At 40.0% G+C, this 26,577-nt stretch overlaps 2 protein-coding genes across 3 annotated transcripts in view; one reads left to right on the forward strand and one right to left on the reverse strand.

Moving 5' to 3' along the window:
- Positions 1-16,784: 16,784 nt before the first annotated feature.
- The window catches only part of LOC123757247 (uncharacterized), a 153,318-nt gene continuing 143,525 nt past the window's right edge, over positions 16,785-26,577 (reverse strand). For both annotated transcript variants that reach the window (XR_011228385.1, XM_069323783.1), the window contains one exon: positions 16,785-16,816. The gene's annotated coding sequence lies outside the window, so the exon portion shown is untranslated. The remainder of the gene's footprint in view (positions 16,817-26,577) is intronic.
- Positions 22,555-23,652, forward strand: LOC123757082 (tigger transposable element-derived protein 7-like). The gene has a single exon (XM_045740465.1). It carries the CDS (start codon positions 22,555-22,557, stop codon positions 23,650-23,652), a length of 1,098 nt encoding a protein of 365 aa, XP_045596421.1.

Here is a 26,577-nt window from a genome sequence, read left to right on the forward strand (position 1 = left end):
ATTTAATATGGTTACAAGAAAGACTGCTACCAAAATATACTGTACATATAATTATAAAGGGGTACTTCCTCTGGTGCAATTGTGGGGGACCCATAGCCTCAGAAGGAAATAAACAGTATTCAGAAAATCTTGTCGTTGGAATCTACGTACGAGTACTTACTTCTCCTACTACTCCTTTTTTATAATACTGTATACTCTATATAAATATATTAGCCATTCTAAAAAAAACTTTATAGTGATAGTGGAAATTTGCAATCTAGTTTTTATCAATTTTAACTATGTCCCAAAAGCTCTCTGAGCTTGCAGGCCAACATATTTTACAACACTGAGATTAGAGAATTATTTTTCACTACTATGCAAGTGATAATTTATCTTAAATTGTACAGTAATTGATATATCAGATATGAGTACTCAAGTGTCACTACTGCTATTCTACTTATGACCATCTTTGTAAAACAGTATTTTTTGCAGTTGTAATGCCAAAGATGAAACAAATATGCCATCATTATATTTTACTAATTAAGTTAGTACAGTATATACAGTATCTACAAATATATTTTTAAGTGTAGTTGTTCCAGCATAGTTTTAAGTATTTTTTTATATCTACTGCCAAAGTTCTTCCTGAATATTTCAGCTCCGAGTATCAGTAGTGACATTAGTATTCAAAACTAGGAATAGTTGGGAACCTTGCAGTTATTAAAAGCCCTAGACAACTCATTTGCATACCCCAAAAATAAATGGAAAACATTAATGTTAACTAAACAATATGTATACCTGTACAGTAAATTCATAATTCCAGCAGGATCATAACTCTGGCACATTATTCCACATTATGTTCCTATTAATAAATAATAAAAACCATATATATATATAATATGTATATATATGTGTGTGTCGTACCTAGTAGCCAGAACTCACTTTTTGGCCTACTATTCAAGGCTCGATTTGCCTAATAAGCCAAGTTTTCCTGAATTAATATATTTTTTCTAATTTTTTTCTTATGAAATGATAAAGCTACCCATTTCATTAAGTATGAGGTCAATTTTTTTTTATTGGAGTTAAAATTAACGTAGATATATGACCGAACCTAACCAACCCTACCTAACCTAACCTAACCTAACCTATCTTTATAGGTTAGGTTTGGTTAGGTAGCCGAAAAAGTTAGGTTAGGTTAGGTTAGGTAGGTTAGGTAGTCGAAAAACAATTCATGAAAACTTGGCTTATTAGGCAAATCGGGCCATGCATAGTAGGCTGAGAAGTGCGTTCTGGCTACTAGGTACGACATGTGTGTATATATATAATATATTTAAATGGTTAATAAAAGATTTGCAAATATGTTATAGAATAAGATGAATGCATGCAATGTGTGGTAGGACAAACTGCAATGTTCCTAGTTGAAAGTAATCATGCTGGGTGAAGACACTTTAACATTGTACCTGATCCTCTGTGATTGCTGCATCTGTATTTAATGAATTTATCTTGTTATGACTTTGATACTGTGCACAAATCAAAGGCTCCTATGTAGCAATCATTCTTAGCTGAAAACATGTTAACACTGTACTGTTGAAACACGTTGTTACAATATTGACATTTAAAAGGTTTCCTCTCTTATTTGTAGCCTTTTATTATCCACAATTGAAAATTTAATATGCTGTATATGTCTATTATGTTTCAGTTACTGGATGAGTAGCTATGCTCATGGTGTCACACATTCCCTAAATACTTTTTCACATGAACCTTTGAAATTTCCAATGGTTTCAGCATATATATGACACTGTAATTTATATAAATCCATCCATCCACCACTGTTTGCAAAAGAGTATTTACATACTATAAAGTACACTTTTGCAAACAGTGGTAAGCAGCAGGAACAAGTGAGGTGGTGGAGACCAAAACTGTTAGTAGTTTCAAAACATTGTGTAAGTACTGGGAAGATGGGACATCACAAGTGTAGCTAGAGGTCTGTGGCCGAGTGGTGAGCGCTATGGATTCGTGGTCCTGTGGATCAAGGATCGATTCCCGGCAATGGTGGAAACAAATCGGCAGTTTCTTTCACCCTGATGCCCCTAGTTACCTAACACTAAATAGGTACCTGGAAGTTAAGTAATTATCAATAGTAGGCACCAAACCGGGAAAGCTATGTTGCACCATCAAATGTGCGGGATAATCAGAGGGCGCTAAATATCACCAAGGATACCAATACGAGAACAGAAACGCATAAGGCGAACGATATCAAAAGTATCAGTTGCCAAGAATACTAAGAGACAAGCGACCGCAGGGAACGGTTGGAAAACAAGACACACGCGCGTCCCGGAAGTTGGGACATTCAACAAGGATATTCACGACCATAAGAGGGGCAATGCAATTTGGACAATAAGGAGCAGGGCGGCACTCCATTAAGTGACTGAGTTAAATGGGTATGGCCAATACGTAACCTAGCCAGAGCCGTTTCCCATCGCCGGTTATGGTGGCAGGAGGAAGGCCACTGGGATACAGGAATCTTAAGAGTACACAGTTTGTTACCAATAACATAAGACCAACAACTCTGCCAGTGGGCAAGGATGGAGGCATGAATAACTGGGTAAAGGTCAGAATAAGGAATACTTTTACGGGAGATGGGACAAGCGCGGATAGCTTCCTTAGCGGCAGCATCCACACGCTCATTTAAAGAGACACCAACATGGCTGGGAACCCAGCAAAATGCAACCGACTTAAATTTACTGGAGATAAGAAACAGCCAATGTTGAATCTCGACAACCACCGGGTGGACCGGATTAAAGGACCCTAACGCCATGAGGGCACTACGAGAGTCAACTACCACCACAAAGGAGGATTGACACCGGGAAAGCAGGAGACGAAGAGCATAGAGAATAGCATAAAGTTCTGCTGTGAAGATGCTAGCCTCCGGAGGAAGGCGACACATATAAGTGTGGTCAGGAAAAACAACAGAGTAGCCCACACCGTCAGCAGACTTAGACCCATCGGTGAAGATGGGAACGGAGTGGGAGTGAGAAGAAAAGTGCTGAAGGAAGAGGCGTTTCAGAACTGTAGGAGGGGTAAAAGCTTTAGTGATGCAGGTCAGAGAAGTACAAAATTTGGGAAGGACCCTCCACGGGGGCAAGGATGGAACAATACGAAGAGAAACATTGGTAATATGAACTGAAAGAGAATCCTGTAAGTGAGACAAACGGACAGAAAGAGGAAGGAGGTGAAGAGGAACAGGAACTACAGGAAGGGTAAAAGTCAAAGCACAATAGAGGCGAGAGTGAGGATGCTGTAAGGATCGCGCAAGATAGCGAAGACTGTAGCGATCATGGCGGTCCTGGAGAGAGAAAGTCAGTGTCAGCGTACAAGCTGAGGGTAGGAGTTGAACGAAAAGCACCAGAGCTGAGGCGCAACCCAGTATGGTGCAAAGGATCAAGACGGAGAAGAGTAGAAGCAGAAGAGTATGCAGGGCAACCATAATCCAGTTTAGACAGGACGAGAAAGGAATGCAAAAATAGAGGAGCGTGCGCCTATCCGCTAACCAAGAAGTATGGGACAAAACCTTAAGAAGGTTAAGGGCCTTAGAGCATTCAACACGGAGGTAAGAGACATGGGGCGACCAAGACAAACGAGTGTCAAAGAATAGCCCCAAAAGCTTGGCAGAATCTTTGTACTCAAGGGGATGACCATAAAGTGACAAAGAGGGACGAAGAACGACCCGCTTCCGAGTAAAAGTCATGGCACAAGTCTTAGTAGTAGAGAACTTGAAGTCATGATTGGTGGCCCAAGACGACATGGCATTAATCACAAGTTGAAGCCGCCGTTGAAGGAGAGGCGAATCATCACCCTGACAGCAAAGGGTAGAGAAGAAAACAGAGAAGATGCCAGAAGGAAGAGAGCAGAGACGACGCCAGAAGGAAGAGAGCAGAGACGACGCCAGAAGGAAGAGAGCAGAGACGACGCCAGAAGGAAGAGAGCAGAGACGACGCCAGAAGGAAGAGAGCAGAGACGACGCCAGAAGGAAGAGAGCAGAGACGACGCCAGAAGGAAGAGAGCAGAGACGACGCCAGAAGGAAGAGAGCAGAGACGACGCCAGAAGGAAGAGAGCAGGGAAGACGCCAGAAGGAAGAGAGCAGGGAAGACGCCAGAAGGAAGAGAGCAGAGAAGACACCAGAAGGAAGAGAGGAAAGACGACGCCAGAAGGAAGAGAGGAAAGAAGACGTCAGAAGGAAGAGAGGAAAGAAGACTGTTGAAGGCAACTAGATAAAGAGTAGTGCTCAGAACACTACCCTGGGATACACCCTCATTCTGGCTAAAAGGGTAGAGAGAGAGTGGTACCAAGCCTCACAGGAACGAAGAGAGGAAACTTTGGAGGAAGAGAGGGAGATTCCCACGAAGGCCAAAAGAATGAAATTGGGACAGAATATACCACCACCAGGTAGAGTCGTAAGCCTTTTCCAGGTCAAAAAGGAGGGCAACAACGGTCTTTGCAGCAAAAGCCGTATGAATATAGACCTCCAAGTTCACCATTACATCTGTTGTGCTGCGGCACTTGCGAAAACCAAATCGAGAAGGGAAGAGGTGGTGATAGTGTTCCAAGAACCACATCAAACAAATGTTAACCATACCTTCAAAAGAGCTTGCAGACACAACTCGTGAGGGCAATAGGGCGGAAGGCCTTGGGGGATGACCCGAGAGACCCTGGTTTCTGAACAGGGAGGACAACAGCATCGAGCCAGTCCTCAAGGACTGACGACTTCCAGACCCGATTGTGCAGACTCGGTAAATACCGAGACGTACACGGAGGGCAATGGCGAAGCATCTCATAATGAATGGCATCGAAGCATGCCGCCGTACAACCGCAGATGGCTAGGGCAGACTGAAGCTCAAAGAGAGAGAGAAGGGATAGTTATAGGGAAGGCGAAAATGGGTACAAAAATCTAAAGGACGAGATTCAAGAATAAGATTACGAAGAAGGAAGGCTTGGGGAAGATGAGAACCAGAACTAACAGATGAAAAGTGGGAACCCAATTCGGTCACGACCTGCGACGGGTCCACCACATGAGCACCACAGAGGCAAAGGACCGGCGAGACATCTGGAATGAACTTACCTGCTATCTTGTGGATACGCTTCCAGACCAGTGGCAGAGGAGTTTCGGACATAACGGTGGAGACACAACACATCCAGCATGCACGTTTAGCCACACGGCCCGCACTCCCCTTCCGAAATAAAAGAAAAAACTCGACCGCCATGCCTGCGGCGGTGCCTCTGCCACGGGCAGATGGAGCACAGTCCACATTCCACCAGGGAACACACTTCCGCTTTCCCCAAGAGGAAGAGCAAGGAATAAGGCGGAGGGCAGCGTCAAAGACAGTGTCATGAAAAAGAAGGAGAGGCAGAAAGGAGAGGTCGGAAATAGTAGCACGGAGAGTAAAGAGGCGCCAGTCAGCCTCAGCAAACCGCCACCTAGGGAAGGAGACAGGAGGGTGAAAAGAGAAAAAGGTAACAAGGATAGGAAAATGTTCACTGCCATGGAGGTCATCAAGGACCCGCCACTCGAAATCTAAGTAAAGGGATAACGAGCACAGATAAAGATCGAAACAGGAAAGGGAGCAAGTCCGAAAGTCCAAATGAGTGAGCTCACCAGAATTCAGAAGAGACGGGGAAGAAGAGAGAATGAAAGGTTCAAGGAGGTGACTCCGGGTGTTTGTCAGCACATCACCCCAAAGGGCATGTCGACAATTGAAATCGCCCAGCAGGAGCACAGGCTTCGGCAAGGAGTCCAGGTGGTGTTTAAGATCAGGAAGAAAAAGTGGAACAGTGGGGGGGGGGAATACATGTAACAAACCGTATATCATTTACACACAAAGCCACAGGCAGCAGAACAGTGGAAAGACGATGAAAAAAGTAAGGGGGATGAAGGGAACATCAGAACGAATCAAGAGAGCAGAAGTTATGGGCCCCAGCAACAGCTGGAGGAGGGGGCGGAGAGAGAAAATAATAGCCACGGAAGCGACCAGGACGAGCACCAAGCATCGGCTCCTGGAGACAGACACAAAGGGACACAAATTAGATGTTGGAGGTCAAGAAAATTGATGTAATATCCACGGATGTTCCACTGAAGAATAGGTATTGACAAAAAGAGAAAGAATAGCAACAGAGGACAAAGAAAGAAAGAAAGTTGAAAAAGGAACACAACATGTTAAGAAGCACAGGGACAGGGTCAGGGTCAGGGTCAGGATCAGGGTCAGTGAAGTCAGGGTTAAGGGGCATGGTTAAACTGAGTAAAGAAGGAGGGAAAGAAGGAGGGAAAGAAGGAGGGAAAGAAGAAGGGAAAGGAGCGGGAGGACAGACCAGAGGTGGACGAGCAGGGTCCAGAGGAGGAGACAACCGAGAGGGGCGGGGAAAGAGAGCAGGAGCAGAAAGAGGGGAGCGCACCTCAGCAAGGGCAGTAACCCAGACGGAACCGGGTGCCAAAGAAACCTCAACAGGAGGAACAGGGCTCTACCACCGAATCGGGAGGGGAAGGAACGTAGAATCAGAGATAAGGGGCAAAGAAGAAAGCGAAGTCTTCTTACCTACCGGGGAAGGAGGAAGGAGAGGAGCCAGGTTTCCGCTTCTGACTCAGAGACAGGTGTCCCAGCGGCAATGTACTGGGCAACAGACTCCAGCGTCTCAATAGGAGAAGAAGAACGAGAGCGAACAACACGATCACCAGGAGAGCGATGGACATCGGCCCGCACAGTCAGGCGGCGTGGAGAGCCAAGAGACAGAGTAGAATGATGGAAAGGAGGACCAGAGAGATAGGAGAAAGAAGACACAGGAGACATGACATACTGGGCAGAAAGAAGGGGAACTTCAGACAGAGAACCAGGAGGGTGACCCTCCAGGACAGAACGGAAAGAAACGGGAGGAGGTGGTGGGCATGTCCTGGTCTAAGGCTTGGAGACTGTTGTGAGACTGAGAAAGGTGGGAAGGACGAGGAGAGGAAGAGCGCACCACGTAAGCATAAGAGACGCCAGCAAAAGGGGGGAGACTAACTTGGTGCCTAGCCCCAGGAAAAGACAAATGGTCCCGGTGCTTCAAGTTGAGGACGGCTGCCTCAAGTTTGTAACGTATACACATGCGGGAGAAGGTAGGGTGGGCCTCACTACAATTGAGGCAGCGGGCCTGGGGAGAAGTGCACTCCAACTAGAGTGACCCTCGTCTCCACACATGGGACAGAGGGAGACAGGACTAGACCATTTGAGAGCACCATGCCCAAACCTCCAACACTTACTGCAGAACTGAGGAGATGGAATATACTCCTGAATAGAGCATCTGGCACCACCAAGAATGACAGAGGGTGGAAGGGTCCTATCATCACAACCCGAAGGGGCAGACGGCGACGACCACAAGGGGGACGAGTAAACCTATCCACCTGAAGGACAGAATGACCCTGGGCCTCGAGGATATGCTTGATATCCTCGTGGCAGTCTTTTAGATTTCTAACACCGGTGACAACATGGTGCGGGAGGAGAACAGTTCCAACACTGGCAGTTAACCGAGCATTCTTGAAGACCCGAACAGGGGTCTTGCCAATGCAGCATAAAGCAGCCAAGCGGGTGGCTGCATCCTGAGGAGCAGCAGCAATGACACGGGTACTAAGACGGGTGGGGTTGAAGGTAACAGAGGCATCTACTGAATCTACAAGATGCCTATGAAAGGAAAAATCGTCAGGAGTTGAATCTAAAGAGGCAGTCACCACAGCAGGCTTGGGGCTCGACCAAACCAAAGAGAAGGGAGGGGAGTAGGGAAGAAGAGTCTGGTCTGGGCCTAAACCGGGCCCTGTAGCGGGGGCTACAGAGCCCAGTCTTCCAGGACGGTCCGACTCTAGGGCCTGGTCGCCCACCCCATGAGCCTGGGTAAGAGAAGTCGTGTCGTCATCCATGCAGCAAACAATTTCAAAGGTTTGGGATCTGGAACTAAAGGATACCACCTACCAGGGCAGCCAAGGAGGCCGAGCGGGGGCCAGTGCAGGAAGGGTGTGTCATCCCCAGTGGTACTTCCCCTTTTCAACAGGGAAGTCCTATTACATCGTCCATTCTCCCACACTGGTGCCAAGACCCCATTCCCCTAGCCTGGACACCCAACCATCCACTTAGGGTGGCCCCTCACCACAGCAAGGAGGCACCACGGAGGGGACAAAGTTAATGTGGTAGTGTTTAAGTGTCAAAGAAGGGAAGAGTATTGTGGCGACCTTAAATCCCAGTTGGTGTGGATCCTATAGTCTATTCACCCCTAATATTTATGTTTGCTGAGAAGTATTATTCTGTATCTCAACAATCCTAGAATGTAACAGTGTGCCCTCATATTTAGTCAATGTAAAATAATTGTTGTTCAATAAAATGCCTTTGTGAGATTGTACCCCAAGGTGTATTTCTTGTCCCCGTGAAGAATAAGATTCCTTGCTTTCATCAAATATATCTAGATAGCCCTCCCATTGTTCATAAAGTAAGAACAGGTTTGCCCTCCAAACACACACCCAAACTCTGACATTGGTACAACATTCGAACAAGTTTTAACACCTCCTAACCAGTTATAACAATCAATATAGCAAGTTGTAACAACGTTCTAATACGTCATAAACACGTTAAGCCAAGATGTAACAACTTTATTACAAGTTGTAACAAGCGGAAAATAGAGAGTTTCGGTTTGTGTTTCCAGGGTGTTAGTTGTACTCTAGATTACGGCTTCCAATCACGTCCTTACAATAATCAGCAGTGGTCTGTTTTGTTTTCCTGACCTTTTGGGTGCCTTCCCTCAGTGGTGGCAGACATTAATAAATTCACAAATTTTATTGTAACTGCCACCACTCCCTGTGCCTCTCTAAGAGGGGATAAAGTTCTGGTTCATGGTCCCCAGTAGGAAAACTGGGATGCCACAACTGATGGCACTATATCAGTATAACAGCTTCAGAAAGCCACAAGGTAGTACTCCCAGAAAATAAATTCAAGCAAATTTTTTGTTGCTGCTGCTAACTGTGCTTGGGGAGAGGGGAGTTATTTTAGTTTGGCTGTAGTGAGGTGAAGAAATGTTAATGTCATATTCTTAGATATTTTTTAAGTCTAATTTGTACAAATTTTAATCAAGATCTTCCAGGTCCATAAAAATCCTCGAAATTCTGGCACCAATGATTTCTAGCTTTGCAGTCAGTCACTGAATGGTGATGCACCAGACACGATGCCCATCTTTTACTAACGTCCAGGAAGGTTTATACAATAATATTTTTGTTGTAATACAGCTTATGACTGCCAGATAGTTCTGTCGAATAATTTCATATATAATCAGCAGGATTTTTTTTATATTACATGGCACACCTAGTATACCCCAGGTGATTGAGGCCCAGGCACCTATTGTATTAGGGTGATGGTAGCAGTTTAATTAAGGATCCAGGTCATCGTAATGATTCTTGGGGGGGGTTAAATTCATAATCAGAGCATAATTTTACTAACTGACACTACTGCTAACTTCATAAATGTTGTTAGCATTATATGTCTAATGTACAATACTCGTAAGCGTTTTTTAGCCATTTAAGGTTTAATGGAAGAAATCTACAATTAGTTTAGGTGTTAATACCTTGATTTAGCCCATCTTTCATAAATTATATTACCTATAACTACTATGATGGTGTCCAAAATATGGACTCTTGTACCCAAAACAAATTTTCATTTTGTACTACAGTATTGGAATTCTCAAGAGCATAACAAAAACAGCCTAACCTCTCCTAGGCCTAATTTTGTACAAATATGTACTATAGTAGACCTAAAAAAAATGTTAGGCTTGGTCGTTGCCTTCTTTCCCAGGCCTATAACAAAATTAAAAGTACAAAATAATGGAACTTTCTAGGGCAAGTCTATACATTCCATCCATAGTAGCTATACATACATACTATGCCCAGAATGTTTTGCAGACTAGTAGCTTCTTAAATATGCATTCTATGTAATAATATTCACAGTAGTGTTCTTCTGTATATTATAAAAATTAATATTATTATTAATATTTTCAAAAGCTGGGTTGTTTGATTACAATACTAGTGAGGTGTAAATAAAACTCCTGTGGGTGACAAAAACAAATTAAGCATTTTTTTAAACAAAATAAATTTTCCATTTTAAAAGAACAAAAATACATATGCCACAGGTGCAAATAAATACTGTACTGTATATACAATTAAATATACACTTTTAATGTAGTTCCAAAAAAGCAAACACAGTACAATTATCTCTTGACTAGACCTCCAGATATAATGAACAGATCCGTCCCAAATGAGCTCGATGACTTGGAGATTATTATATTTAAAGTAATCACACACATTTATACTGCATAAGCTGAGATACTATTAAGTAACTTCTATAGTCCTGAATTTGCAAAATGAAATGTTTTATAAATTTTCAGCTAAACATGAAAGAAGAAAATCACAATGTCACAGGAAGTACTTAAACTAATAATTAAAGCTATGCTTGAGCTGCTAAATGGTGCGACACATGACTACAGTACTTGAGTAACGTAAATGTGAAGCCGTCGGCACATTTTCACACTTGCAAAAAATAATTTCATATACCCTGTACAGAGGCCACATGCTTTCTAGATGCCACTTATCTGGATATGTACATTTCCCACTTTAGGTACAGTATGTCTAAATAAAAAAAATCTGAAACTGGCGAGATGGGCGGTCCGAATAAAAATGCGCCTGCCCGCCAAGCCTCGCTGCCCAGAGGTGGTGCTGGGTGCGTGGGTGGCAAATGGGACTAGTTTGCCCAGTGACCATGTCACGCACCACTCTGGTGCCTTCTACCCATGTGACATCACAGATTCACAGCCCATTGTACCGATTTGTAACGAGACTGGACTGGACTGGACTTCATTCCGCGATTTTGTTGGATCTATCGCCATACAATCATCTGTGCACCATGTTGGCTCCAAATGCACCTATTTTGCCAGTGAAAGCTTCAACAAGTGGAAAATGGAAAAAAAATAGGTCAGTGATGACATTTGAAAAGAAAATTTATCTAATTAAGAAGGTGGAGAGTGGAATCTCGAGAAATGTTGTGTGCAATGAATATGGTGTTAGCAAGACTATGCCTTCAAATATTATTAAGGCTTAAGTTACCATCTATGACTATTTTTCTAGAAGTGAAAGTGATAAAGCAATACATAATATAAAAGCAACAAGCAAAGCAAAGGTGCAGTGTTGATAATACAGTGTGGCAGTGGTAAAAGCAGAAGTGTGAGATCTAAAAGCCAGTGGTGGGTTGGCTTCTCATGGGAAAAAGCATGCGAGTTTCACCAGTCTACGAAAATTCCTGAGCAGTGTTAATACACCGATGGATGGCTAGGAAGCTTAAAACTCCACAGTGGCATTAAGTACATTAGAGTACATGGTGAAAGGCTGTCTGCTGATGCTACTGGTGCAGAAGAGTAAGTAAATTTGTAGAGATGGTGCAGTAACAAAATTTATCTCTAGAGCAAATTTATAATGACAAGACAGGTTTGTGTTGGCACATGCAGCTGGCACCCACACAACTGAAATTACTTGTGATTGAGATTAGCAAAAACCCCACAGCTTAAAAGTCAACTAGTTGCCTCCCTGTGATTTATAAGAGCTGGTCAAGTAGATGGGTGCCTCAAGTTATATTTTGCGAGTGGTTTAATAAGAATGTTGTACCCGAGGTGAAAGAGCACCTCAAAAGTCTTGGCTAATCACAAAACAGCGAAGTTGTGTTGCTTCTAGATAATAGTGCAATGCATCCATGAGGTGATGAGCTAATAAATGGCATTATCATTGATATATTCTTATCACCCAATACAACTTCACTGTTCTAACCATGGATCAAGGACTAATCAAGAACCTTAAGCACCAATAGAAGAGGATATTAGCCAGATGTCTCAATAATCAACCAGGAATAGTTAATGAATTTTTTTTAAAGTGTATACAGTAAAGTCAGCTATCTGGACTATCTATCCAAATATATGCATGTGCATGTGACGAAGTAGAACTAACAACAATAGGAAATGGCTGGAGAAAATTTTGGCGAGCATGATGCCCGTTTCCTGAGGAAAATAACGATGTAGATTTTGAAGGATTTGGGGCCAAGAAAGTTAGCGAGGAGAAAAATTTAAGAGGAAAACGCCTAGCCTATGCCAGAGGGATTAAGTCCCGAGAAATGAGAGCAGAACTGGTGAGACACACTAAAAGATGACATAGATAAGTGGATGAATTATGAAGAAACTGCCCCCAATCTTTCAAAACATGACTCACGAAGAAATTATAGATTTAGTTATAGAAATAAAAGGCAGAGAAGTTAATGGCAAAGAAGTGCTAAATGAAAAAGGTAATATGGAAAAGTTAGCTATATTTTGAAGGCACTCTTGCATTATTGGAAACAAGTAACACTGAGTTTGACACTAAAGACATGATGAGCCAGTATAATTTGTACGTGAAGTTTTTAAATAAGAGCAAATTGAATGAAAATCTTTTAATTAAAATTTCTTTTGTAAAGGCTTCATAGAAAACTCACGTTGAACTACCTGCACCTGGCTCATCACAATCATGACCTAAACATTTCAATATCTGAGGTTACCTTATCACCATCAATCATCTCTTCAGTCAAGACAACTCCAACATCCACCACCACCTCTTCCATCTGAATAACAATACTCCAACAATATTCAAGTTAACAAGCAGATCAGAACTTCTGATATTGGTGAGTACAAACAAAATACTGTCCAATTTTTGTCATACAACTGTCAAATTTTCCCTAGATTTTCAGGATGACAAACTACTTTTCCAGACACAACAGGTTATTTGTTGTCTCGATCTCAAGGCATCCAGAAAGGATGGGCTCTCTGCATCTTTAGTTTTTGTATATAATTTTTTTTTAACTTTTTAAACAGAAATGAGCAAACTCTAGAATAAAACAAAATAGGTGTTAGATATCAAAATATTATACACACTTTTAAACAAACTATTTGGAGAAACAAACCATATATTACACAGCAGTCGTTCCCAACCATTCTTGAAATAGCCCCATTTTCTAATACTGTACTCAAAGACACTCCCTCCCCCCACAAAGGCCATCATGACCCACTGGTTGGAGGAACCACTGCTATACAGCATAAAAAAAAAACATTTCACCCCTATTTTCATATCTGCATATATAAACTTTGAGCATCTGTTTTTCTGTTCACTAATATTTTCAAAATAAATTAAAAATACAAAGGAACAAGTAAACGAATGAAAAACATGCAATGGAACACAAGTAAACAAATGAAAAACAATCTTTCAGAAGTTAATATCAGATCTGAACATTATAATTCTAGTGAGATGTAGTTATACAAATTACATACAAAATCATTTCCAAATTATAACACTTAAATACACTACTGTAATACATTTCTGAATGTGTTTTATATATATATATATATATATATATATATATATATATATATATATATATATATATATATATATATATATATATATATATATATATATATATATATATATATATATATGTCGTACCTAATAGCCAGAACTCACTTCTCAGCCTACTATGCAAGGCCCGATTTGCCTAATAAGCCAAGTTTTACTGAATTAATATATTTTCTTCAATTTTTTTCTTATGAAATGATAAAGCTACCCATTTCATTATGTATGAGGTCATTTTTTTTTTATTGGAGTTAAAATTAACGTAGATATATGTCGTACCTAGTAGCCAGAACTCACTTCTCAGCCTTCTATGCAAGGCCCGATTTGCCTAATAAGCCTAGTTTCATGAATTAATGTTTTTTCGACTACCTAACCTACCTAACCTAACCTAACGTTTTCAGCTACCTAACCTAACCTATAAAGATAGGTTAGGTTAGGTAGGGTTGGTTAGGTTCGGTCATATATCTACGTTAATTTTAACTCCAATAAAAAAAAAATGACCTCATACATAATGAAATGGGTAGCTTTATCATTTCATAAGAAAAAAATTGAAGAAAATATATTAATTCAGTAAAACTTGGCTTATTAGGCAAATCGGGCCTTGCATAGTAGGCTGAGAAGTGAGTTCTGGCTATTAGGTACGATATATATATATATATATATATATATATATATATATATATATATATATATATATATATATATATATATATATATATATATATATATATATATATATATATATATATATATATATATATATATATATATATATATATATATATATATATATATATATATATATATATATATATATATATATATATATATATATATATATATATATATATATATATATATATATATATATATATATATATATATATATATATATATATATATATATATATATATATATATATATATATATATATATATATATATATATATATATATATATATATATATATATATATATATATATATATATATATATATATATATATATATATATATATATATGACAATGTCAGACCACGGAGGAAAAATGAAACAGGAAATTTCCTTAAGTACTTTCGTATATTAAATACATCTTCAGAAGGTCATTTTACAGATCGAGTGATGGGTATAAATAGGCAGGAAGGAGTGGTGAAGTAAGGTGAGGTACAATACTTGGACAACGCAGACGGCCCATTGGCCCAAAATGTAATGTAAAAAATGTACAATGTAAAAAAGTCAATTTTTTCTTCTATGTATCTAAGAGCTCTTCGAGTTGTGAGTCCAGAATTCTTAGATGAAGAATTTAAGAATATTGATTCGATTGGTCTTAAGCTTTGTTACCCACTGAATTTTTTGGAAGTTTGTCGTAACAAAGCTCGTCGTACATATTATAATAATGTATGCAGTGAAAGGATTCGCCCAAAGAATGTGTTATGTTTACCATATTTCTCTGGGTTTGAGAATATTGTCAAGGCCTTGAAACTTTTTAATATAGATGTAATGTTTAGCTACGAAAACACTGTTGGTAAGCTATTAGTAAGGAACAGCCCTCGTAGTGATAATTGCGTCATTTATAAAATACCTTGTAAGGAATGTAATAAGTTCTATGTCGGGCAAACATCTAAAGATTTAAAATGTAGAATATCGCAACATAAATACTCTGTAAGACATGGCCAATTGTCTAATGCTTTGTTTGTGCATTTGTCAGAAAAAGCTCACCAAATTGATTGGGAGAGTGCTTCTTCAATAACAAATTGTAAAAGCACCTATAACAGAAACATAATTGAATCTGCTTTGATACAGATCACCAAAGAAAGTAATTTGAATATTAGCAGTGGTCTATATAACTTAGATCCATTTCTAATAGATCAGCTAAAGGGCGATTTAAGTAGAATCATTGAAAAACATTTGTCTCACTAATTTATTGTATATATTTACTTCTTTATGTTATAATTACCTATATATTATGCTTGTATGTCTGCTGTATCAGATGGGCCATTGGGCTACATCGGATGTGTCAATTGGGTGCATCTGATGGGCCAATGGGCCGTCTGCGTTGTCCAAGTATTGTACCTCACCTTACTTCACCACTCCTTCCTGCCTATTTATACCCATCACTCGATCTGTAAAATGACCTTCTGAAGATGTATTTAATATACGAAAGTACTTAAGGAAATTTCCTGTTTCATTTTTCCTCCGTGGTCTGACATTGTCACATTCTTAATCACGTGTTTATTTTCGTGATATACACACATATATATATATATATAACTATATATTGTCCTGGGGACCATTCAGGCTAGTTCGCATATTTTATATATATATATATATATATATATATATATATATATATATATATATATATATATATATATATATATATATATATATATATATATATATATATATATATATATATATATGAATGACCGAACCTAACCAACCCTACCTAACCTAACCTGACCTATATTATAGGTTAGGTTAGGTTAGGTAGCCGAAAAAGTTAGGTAGGTTAGGTAGTCGAAAAACAATTATTTCATGAAAACTTGGCTTATTAGGCAAATCGGACCTTGCATAGTAGGCTGAGAAGTGCGTTCTGGCTACTAGGTACGACATATATATATATATATATATATATATATTATGAAAAGTACAATATCTTTATAGCTTTCCACTGGAGCATTATTTAATACAGTGTCAAGTTACAAACCAAATAAGATTTCAACTAAGATTTAACAGAGCATAAGTGGCAGTTAAACACATTAGACATGATCTTACTAAAGTGAACAGACATGTCATAAATACTCAGACATTGCCCAAGTAAGACAGATACAAGAAACCAATAACACTTAGTAAGCCAGCCAGAGGCTTAGGGCCCATGCAGGAATATCCTTAAAAAAATAAAATAAAAAGTACAGAAGCAAATTTAATTTTTGACAGATAATCACTACTATTAATAATGGTACAATATAGTAAAGAACTGATTCAAAGTTTCTTATTTCTTTTTAATAATGAAATTTAATATTACCTTGAGAAAATTATTCTTAAGACTGCTCAAATACCAAGTAGAGAAGAAAAATAATACAAATATGAAACCAATAATCAATTGGCATTAAAAAACAAACTCTAATGGCGTGTGAACAGATCTTGGGTGTGCCCCATTTTGTATAGGGTTTATTATTTGAGAATAGTGTCAAAGTTTCAACAACAAGGTAATATAAGCATCATAGAACAAATTTAGTTCTTTGGATTTCAAACCATTTCCTTGCATTTCCTTTCCATTTCCATCATCTTTTAGGGGTGGAGTCTTCCTTAAACATTTCAAAGGTCTTAATGATTATTACAGGTTCTTGAGGGGGGCACTAGAAATAGATATCAAGGAGTTAACCATCAGATGTTGGTGTAGTGTGGGTAGCCAAAGAAATAAACTATTACATTTTGGAAAGTACATTAATACACAAAGCATTACTGTAACATGTCTGTACACAAACAACACAATTCATAGCTCCCATTCTAAAATTAATCATATTTAGTTCTAATAAGAAGCAAATTTTAGAAGGGTACCAAATCACTATCAAAGCACAAATAAACTCCAGCAAGTTGAAACACAAAGCAACTTTCAGAAAGTACACAAGAAAATGTTACTTCAATTTTACAACCCCTTTCCCTCCCCACTGCTGGCCTACTGGAGGTTCCTGCATAAACTATGAACCAAGATTGACAGATTTATTAATGTTTTCCAGCTCACAAGTACTGTTTATAGTGCACTAAGGTTTTGTATTCCACACATTATAAAGGTGGGGAAATTGGGGTATAAGTTGTCACAGCACTACTTTATCACAAATAAAATAAGTAGAGTAACTGCAATTATTTTGTGATGATAGTGTTATATGTGATCCTGACTAAAAAAAATTATGTACAAGGTTCAGGTATCAGTGAGCACAATGCTAGTTATGATATTCACATACACATTCCAGTCAGTTAGCTAGTGTAGTGGCCTTAATAACCCTTCTGTGGTTGACTGGCCTTTAACCCAACACCAAACCAAGTTTACTTTGCATTCAGAATTAGTCACTGTGTTTGAGAAAACATACCGCTCCAGTTGGAATGAGTTCAGTGACAGAAAGGAAGATGACTTCAATACTATAAAAAAATCTAAATTTAGAGGACACAAATTCAAGCTAAGGAAACAAAGGTGACAAAAAATATTAAAGTTTTCTTTTGCAAACAGAGTGGTAGATGGTTAGAACAAGTGAGGTGGTGGTGGGGTCCAAAACAGTCGGTAGTTTCATAGCATTATACGACAGTACTGGGAACACGGGACACCACAAGTGTAGCTCTCATCCTGTAACTACACTTAGGTAGTTACACACAGCAGATACATATGAGCAAGCAATACAAAGGAAAATTTACTCCTTTGGGAGAATGAAGGAAGTGGAAGATATAACCAAGGATGCAAAGGAACAACTTAGACAAAATGATCCTACTGACCTTTACATACATAAATGTGGCATAAATAATGAATGCAACAAAACAGCTCTAGCTTATGCTATTAAAATTAATCTGTTCCACATTGGTACATGTGAAAGAACAATGTACACAAGAACGTATTGTGTACAATGTACTGTACAGACATATGAAATGACTGACTCTGGGGGAATGGCATTTTTGAGTGGCTTAATATGAAATACTGTACTTCATTTTTTTTATTTGAAGCATGGGTATTTCAGTACTGTATTGAATTGTAGGGTAGAATTACAGGAAGCAAACAGCATACTGAAAAGCCTAGGCACATGTGGGAATGCTCTCATGAGGCTGGGGGAAAAGAAAACATTTATTTGTTTACATTTGTTAAGGGTAATATGATTGAAGTTTTCCAGTTTTGTTTGCTCAGCTGACTTCACTCTTATCAATTGGAATTCAGACCAGAGATCTAAATAAGTAGGCACGTATTAGATACGTAAGCATATCACAATTCATTTCTAATTTATTTTTCAAACATTATAATATTGTGCCCACATGACCTAACCATTTCACTGTTTAGTACCCCTCAAACTCTCTTCCTCTTCCAGCGCTATGCTACTGGTACATTATTGAATTCTTGTCCTCTTGGAAATAAGTGGTAGTGACTGCTTAAAGCGGTTTTCCACTTGGCTCTTGCCTCTGGCTGTTGTGTTGGGGAGTTTCAGGCTCTTCTCTGGAGGCGGGGGGAGGGGGGTGTGGTCTGTTCTTTTTTTTCATAAAGGTCCTTTGGTGATCAGTGTTTGGTAGGTTTGGCCAGGGATGCATCATTTGAAAGGTCCTGGGGTGGCTGTTTGTGGCTACTTGCATGTCACTAATTCTGTTTTAATAGTGGCCTTGTTGGTTGATTCCGTTTTCTTCATTTCCTGTTACAAGGTTCGCATTTCCCAGGTTGTCCAAAGTCATCTACTCTAGCCAGCCTACAGTCTACCCTTGGGCCCATGAAGTTCATTAGTATACAGCTTTGGCTGTGGTTTTTAATATGTTATGAGCCAATATTTGGCCTCAGGCATTTTGGCATTCTAACAGGGGTGCTGGGTTACATTAACAATTACAGAGTTCAAGAGAGGGGTTTATCAGGAAGGAGTGGCAGCAGGCACGCTGTTAGAATGCCAAAATCCCCGAAGCCAAATATCAGCTCTGACATATTAGAAGAAGACTGCAGCCAAAACCATGTACTAATGAACTTCATGGGCCCAAAGGTAGACTGCAGGCTGGCTAGAGTAGATGACTCTAGACAACCTTGGAAATACGAAACTTGGAATAGGAAATGAAGAAAATGGGATCAACCAACAAGGCCACCATCAAAACAGAATTAGTGACATACAAGTAGCCACAGAGGAGAAGCAGCATTTGGACCCTCTGGAGAAGCAGATGGAGAAGCATTTGGACCCTTGACGAGTACCCTTAAGAAGTATTTATTGTTATTAATACAATATACTGTGGTGTTTTGTTTAAAGTATCTAGTGAAGCTATAATGTGTTATGTACTTATGTACATAAAATTTATATTTTTCGTGGTTGGGAGGATTTGACCAAATATCCAATTACGAGTACATATCCAATCATGATTGGAATTGAACTAAGAGGATTGGAGGATATGTGTATTGGTCTAGAAAATGACTCTTCATTTATTAATCTGAATATTATTGCTGTGATATTATCCTAATTTTGTTTATTTGTTATAAAGACTTACTTATTTCTGTGGGCATAACTAAAGATGATCATAAAAAGTGGAAATGTATACTGTAACCCCGCGATTATCCGGGATTCGAACATCCGGAAAACGCCCTTATACGGCCAAAATCGTGATCGGATAAAGTTATCACAATATCCGGCCAAAATGGCCACAGGAACTGGATAAAAGCTGGTTTGGTTGGATAAAATATCGGGGCTGGTTAATTTTCTGCCGATGTTACACTATCCAGACAGTCGGCCGGATAATCATGGCTTTGTCTGTATATGAAACCCATGAGGCGGGCCGTACGGTATTAATCCCGTCTGCCCATGACTCGAGGCGCATGGTGTAGGAGGGGGTGGGGTGGGTGGGTGGTGTCGGGAGAGAGGGGAGTGTTGGGAGGGACCACCTGGGGGGATAAGGGGGAGGGGGAACGGCCTATACACTACAGTACAGGAATTACTATCAATTTTAGAACAATTCATCATAGCCAAAATCAAAAGAAATACTAGTAATTATGTAATAAAAAATACCATACAAATTTCCTAAAAACAATTTGCACAGGCTGAAGTTTCCTTCAAAAATATATATTTTTTTCCTGCTGGCAGCCTACGTAACGTGCCTCCTCCCTGCCCCGACTGGACCCGTCCAGGCCTGGTCAAGTCATGTGCTCTCTACCCTCGTGTTACACCACAGTGCCGCGCCATTAGTGAAATATTTTTTTAAATAACTTTTTTATATTCATAGTAACTTTGAACATTTTTGGCCAAGACTATGTCTGGTAGAAGCATGAATCATTCTGGAGGTGTTAAGAGGAAGAAGGTTGTCCTAACAATTAAGGACAAGCTACAGTGTTATACAACTTTGTGAAAATGGTCAGTCGACCTCAAGTGTTGCCAAGGAATTTAATATAGGCACTAGTACTGTTTCTAATATAAGGAAACAAAAAGAGAAACTTATGAAATTCATTTCAACCTGTGAAAGTGAAGGTGCAAGCACTAGCAGAGGGTATGGTAGAAAGACTATGAAAACTTCGACGCACGTACAGTTGGATGAGGCTGTGTACAAGTGGTTTGCTCAGCACTGCACAGCTGGCGTGACAATTTGCGGCCCAGAAATACAAATTGCTGCAAGCCTTGGAATAAAGGATGGGTTGCAAGGTTGAAGGGTAGGCACAATATTGTGAAGAGGAAAATTGTTGGTGAAAAATTGAGTGCAGATGAAAGCAGTATAGAACCATTTAAACAGAAATTAAGAGCATACATTGTGGCAAATAATATATATTCGTATCAAATTTATAATGCAGATGAAACTGGGTTGTATTGGAGGAGTTTACCAGAAAAAACTCTAGCAATGAAGAGAGGGTTGTGTTCCAGGATGTAAGGTCAACAAGGACAGGCTCTCGGCCATGATGTGTGCGAATGCCGACGGCACAGACAGAATCACGTGTGCAATTGTTGGCAAATCTAAGAAACCAAGAGCCTTGCAACATTGCATGGACATACTGCCAGTCAAATATTATAACTCAAAAAATGCATGGTTTCCACAGGAGATCTTTCTTTCCTGGTTTCATGACAGTGTTCTGAAGAGGAAGTTCGTGCCTGTCAAATTAAGAAACTCAAAGTAAGGCCAAGCGAAGTTCGGGCTTTGCTGCTGCTTGATAATGCGCCTGCCCACCCAAAAATTGACATGTTAACCTCACAAGATGGCAAGATAACGTGTATGGCACTTCTTCCTAACACAACCTCTCTCATTCAGCCTATGGATCAGGGAGTTATCTGTGCCACGAAGAGGTTGTACACCAAAAAGATGCTAAACGAAGTTTAGGTGGTTTTGCCCTTTCTGGAAGATATTGAACTCAATGTGGATAACAGGGCTAAAAAAAAAAAAAAAAAAAAATTCAGAATTTGAAGAACTATACAATAAAGGAAGCCATCTATAACTGGGCCAAGGTGTGGAGTGAATTAAAGGAATCGACTTTGAAAAATTCCTGGAACAACTCCTCACGTCTGCGATCAGAAATGAGGAGGATGCAGAAATGGATTTTGAAGGATTTACAGATGAAATCTGTGGAATGTTTAGAAATGCCGGCGAAAACTTAGAAAGGCAGGATGTGGTTGATTGGCTTGAACAAGATGCCAATGACCCAGGATATGGTGTGATGAGTGAACACGAGATTCTCCAGTCTATTACTAGCTACATGTCGTAAAATCTCCTTATAGACATTTTCTGTGATAAAACAAGGCTGAGTGAGGGTGGACAGATAAGGGAATACTGTTTTGTAAACCTCAATTGGTTTTCCTTTGTCTGTGTTGATATAGTTCAGTGACCCATGACTTTGAAAGTTTCAGACTAATAAATCATTTCTAAAACCAATGCTTCAATAGCTTTTTATTATCCTAATTAAACTAAACTAAATAAAACCGAAAATATACTGTAATATGATAGACATCTGCTATTTGAGAAATTATTTGTTATTGGAACAACTCCAGCGTGAGCGAGTGGACTGGTCTAATCCCTGTACACACAGCACCATGCGTTTCTCGTTTCATTTCGTCGCCACAGTTCAGTGACTACAGCTTCGAAATAATAAAATTAATAAATCAGTTCTAAAATAAGTTTTTTATATCTCTTATTATCCTAATAATGTTACTAATCTAAATATATAACCTAAAAATATATAATATGATGTAAATCCAATATTTGAGATAAATTTATGTTACTGGATCTGGCTTAAACACCAGCCTACTGGAGGGTGTATAGACCTAGTCTGCGTTTATACAGTAGGCACCCTAGTGCCGTTAGCTTTGTCTGCGTGCGAGTGACGTGTTTGTCCGCCGATGAAAGAATAATCATGGAATTTACCATTTTTTTGACTACAGCTTTATTAATATACAACAAGATGTCTCAAGGGCTTGCTAATCGTGCTGTATCTGCAAAGAGGAAGAGAAGTTTTTTATCCATTGAGCAGAAATTAGACATGATAGAGAAACATGAACGTGGCTACTCTGTTACTAGGCTGGCAACAGAATTTAATGTCGGGAAAAGTACAGTGTGTGATATCAAGAGACAGAAAGATGACATTAGGAAGTTTCTTGCTTCGAGTGACAGTGGTGCATTAAATAAAAGGAAAACAATAAAAGGTTCTGCAAATACGAATTTGGACGAAGCTGTGTATAAATGGTTTAACCAGGAGCGCTCTTTGGGGATGCCACTTGGCGGGGACGCCATTAAGACAGCAGCCGATAAATTTGCACAAAAGATGAACATTCCAGATTTTCGAGCAAGTGAAGGATGGTTGCAAAGATTTAAGAATAGACATAATATTAAGAACAGGAAAGTTTGTGGAGAATCATTAAGTGCAGATACGGATTCAGTCGAGCCATTTAAGCGTAAATTAAATGATTACATAATAACAAATGATCTAAGGCGTTTTCAGGTATACAATGCCGATGAAACAGGCTTTAATTGGAAATGCTTGCAGAACAACACTTTGGCATCTAGGCTAGATGAGAGTGTTCCTGGCCGTAAGGTAAACAAAGAAAAAGTTTCTGCCATGCTGTGTGCAAATGCAGACGGAAGTCACAGAACAAAGTCCGCCATTGTGGGGAAGTCAAAAAACCCACGTGCTTTGAAAAATTTAATGAACAAGCTACCTGTGGTCTACTACAGCTCTAAAACAGCTTGGTTTACTGGAGATATTTTTGTAGACTGGTTCAAAAATCATTTTTGCAAAGAAGTAAGAGATTTTCAGATGAAGTGTGGAGTGAGACGGAATGATGTCAAGGCATTACTCTTGGTTGACAATGCCCCAGCTCATGTAGGGCTCGACAAATTAACGTCACATGATGGACGCATCAAATGTATGGCCTTGCCTCCCAATACCACCTCTCTGATCCAGCCAATGGATATGGGTGTTATATATGCAATGAAAAGGCTCTACAAACGAGCAATGAATAAAGAAATCATGGTGGTGTTTGAGTCAGATGAAGACAAATGACAAGGAACCGGTTCGCGAGGTCAAGCAACACTGGAATGTTACAAAAAATACTCAATTAAGGAAGGCATTTACAACTGGGCTAAAGTTTGGGATGAAGTTCAAGAGTCAACATTAAGAAATTGTTGGAAAAAACTCCTGTTGCTTGATCATGCTGATGAAGTGACTGAGGAAGAAATGGATTTTGAAGGATTTTCAAATGATATTTATCAAGAACTGCGTGCCGCTGGTGAGGTGGAGTTGACACTGAACGATGTGGAGGAGTGGTTAGATATTGATGCAGTCGATCCACCCATTGGTCATTTAACAGATGATGAGATTATACAAAATGTTACTGGCACTGTTGACGACGACGGAGAGGACGATGAGGATGAGAATGATAGCAGTTTACAATCTGCTACGTGTGCTGACGCATTGTTCTATGTTGAAAAACTCCTTGATATTGTTTCACAAACTGACAATCCAGAGCTACCAGGCTTTTATCAACACCTAAGGACGATGAAAGATATTTGTCTCAAGGACATGACAAAAAGAAGGAAACAAATGAAAATGAGTCAATATTTTTCACGAACTAGCAGCAAATCAACCAGCACATCCGTACCCAGCACCAGCACAGCCGTACCCAGCACCAGCACAGCCGTACCCAGCACCAGCACAGCCGTTCCCAGCACCAGCACAGCTGTACCCAGCACCAGCACAGCTGTACCCAGCACCAGCACAAAAGCAGCTGAAGCCAACACAGCAGCAGCGAGCACCAGCAAAGCTGATGCAAACATCTAAAAACATCGTGTGTGAAGTGAACAATTAGAATAAGTGTTAAATTTAAGTGTGTACATAGTGTTAAAATTAAAGTTGCAATAATTCTAATGTACAATAGTTTTCAAGAACTGTATTGTAGTACTCAACATACAGCAAAACCACTTTTAATAATACAGTGCTAACGGTTTCATGCACTGCAGTACCTATTTACTGTAGAGCATTCACAACTTCACAAAACTTCAAGATGGACATAACTCCAACAATAAGGTAAATACATGAATTACAGTATTTTTAAATATATATTAAATATATGAATTACAGTATTAGAGTAGTAAAATATAGGTACAGTAAGTAATATGATACAAAGAATTTTTATTGTGTACAAGAAAAAAAAAGACACTGACGCAAACGCCTCTTGAAGGTCACCTCTTGCAACGAATCCAACGCTCCAACGAACTGGGGGTGGTCCCATATAGTACGTTTAATCGAGGTTGTACTGTATTACTATAAATGGTGTATTGTTCTGCAAGCCCTGGAAACGAGTTCAAAGGAAATACAGTACACCATTTATGCTAGACCACAGCACTGAACAAGTGGAGCCACCTTGCATGCTTGGCTAGCCAGAGTTAAAGATGACAAACACTATATAGAGCTGGATGCTGTACTGTACTGTTCTACAGACCCTGGAGGTAGAAGTTCAAATTAGATACACCATCCAGTGCTAGATTACAGTGCTGGAAAATCTATACGTAGGGCAACCTAACTAGTCCAACTGCTGGTATCAACAGCAAGAAGTTTCCCGCACATCCAGTTCCATGAACAGGATGAGTATATTCAGGGAAGTTATGACCCCAAACGAGCTTCGACCTCTGGTGGCTCGTACAGATAGAGGACTAAAAGTTGTATCTTACCATCACTCACAGTGGGTGGGCTCTAGTTCCCAAACCCACCTCAGGATAGCATCAAGATATACTTCTAGAACTTGCACACACCAGACGAGCTCTAGTTCCCATACACTGTACCTACCCCCTGAAAGAGGCGACCTTAGGTGCCTACTCAGAAGACGATGAATCCAGGTCATTCCCTGCTTCTTCTTGAGAGAAATAGAACCTCTACCACAGCTCTTGCCCTGAGGCCAGCCTTGGGGCAGGCTCCACCCCAGGCATCCAACCTAGAACAACATCACGTGAGCCAACTACAGCTGCTACCACCACCACTCCCACCAGCCCAGGCTGGCATTTGTGTGGCCTGGCTCCAACTCCCATACCCACCCTATAGGATACAGGGTGTGCCTCCTGACACGATTACAGGATGAACGACTTCCTCGTATCCAGGGGCCTCGTAGCCTGGTGGATAGCGCACAGGATTCGTAATTCTGTGGCGCGGGTTCGATTCCCGCACGAGGCAGAAACAAATGGGCAAAGTTTCTTTCACCCTAAGTGCCCCTGTTACCTAGCAGTAAATAGGTACCTGGGAGTTAGTCAGCTGTCACGGGCTGCTTCCTGGGGTGTGTGTGTGTGTGTGGGGGGGGTGTGGGGGAAAAAAAAAAGAGTAGTTAGTAAACAGTTGATTGACAGTTGAGTAGGCGGGCCAAAAGAGCAGAGCTCAACCCCCACAAAAACACAACTAGTAAACACTTCAGTCTTCTCCCTGCGCCACCATCGCTCATCAATGACATGGACCAGCCAACATGTATCATTGCAACAGCACCTGGAGGGGGCCCATAGAATAAAAATTGCGACACTCAGATACAAGTGTGCTGACTGGTCCACCACCCTGAAATCCAATCCTACTACACACAACTGTGCACAACTGCAAGCAATCCTTGAAGTGAGGCCACAAGATGATGAGCCCCTAATGTTCCAGTGCAATGTCCAAGACTACCTCTTTTCCTGTGCTTACAGACCTGGGATGCAAAAATACGAGGAATCTCTCATTCGTCAGGCAAGCATAGGCCAATAATCAGCCAGCACCGGATACCACCACCATCCCACACTCCTCCACAAAGTAAATAAGTAATTATCAATAGAAGGCACAAACCGGGAAGGCTATGTAGCACCATCAAATGTGCGGGATAATCAGAGGGCGCTAAATATCACCAAGGATGCCAATACGAGAACAAAAACACATAAGGCGAACGATATCAAAAGTATCAGTGTCGCCAAGAAT

The sequence above is a fragment of the Procambarus clarkii genome, chromosome 13 (assembly GCF_040958095.1).
Source record: "Procambarus clarkii isolate CNS0578487 chromosome 13, FALCON_Pclarkii_2.0, whole genome shotgun sequence".
In the NCBI taxonomy this organism is placed as follows: domain Eukaryota; kingdom Metazoa; phylum Arthropoda; class Malacostraca; order Decapoda; family Cambaridae; genus Procambarus; species Procambarus clarkii.

What these genes read in the sequence shown, in the direction of transcription:
- LOC123757082 (XM_045740465.1), top strand. Translation starts at nt 22,555, where the DNA reads ATGTCTCAAGGGCTTGCTAATCGTGCTGTATCTGCAAAGAGGAAGAGA.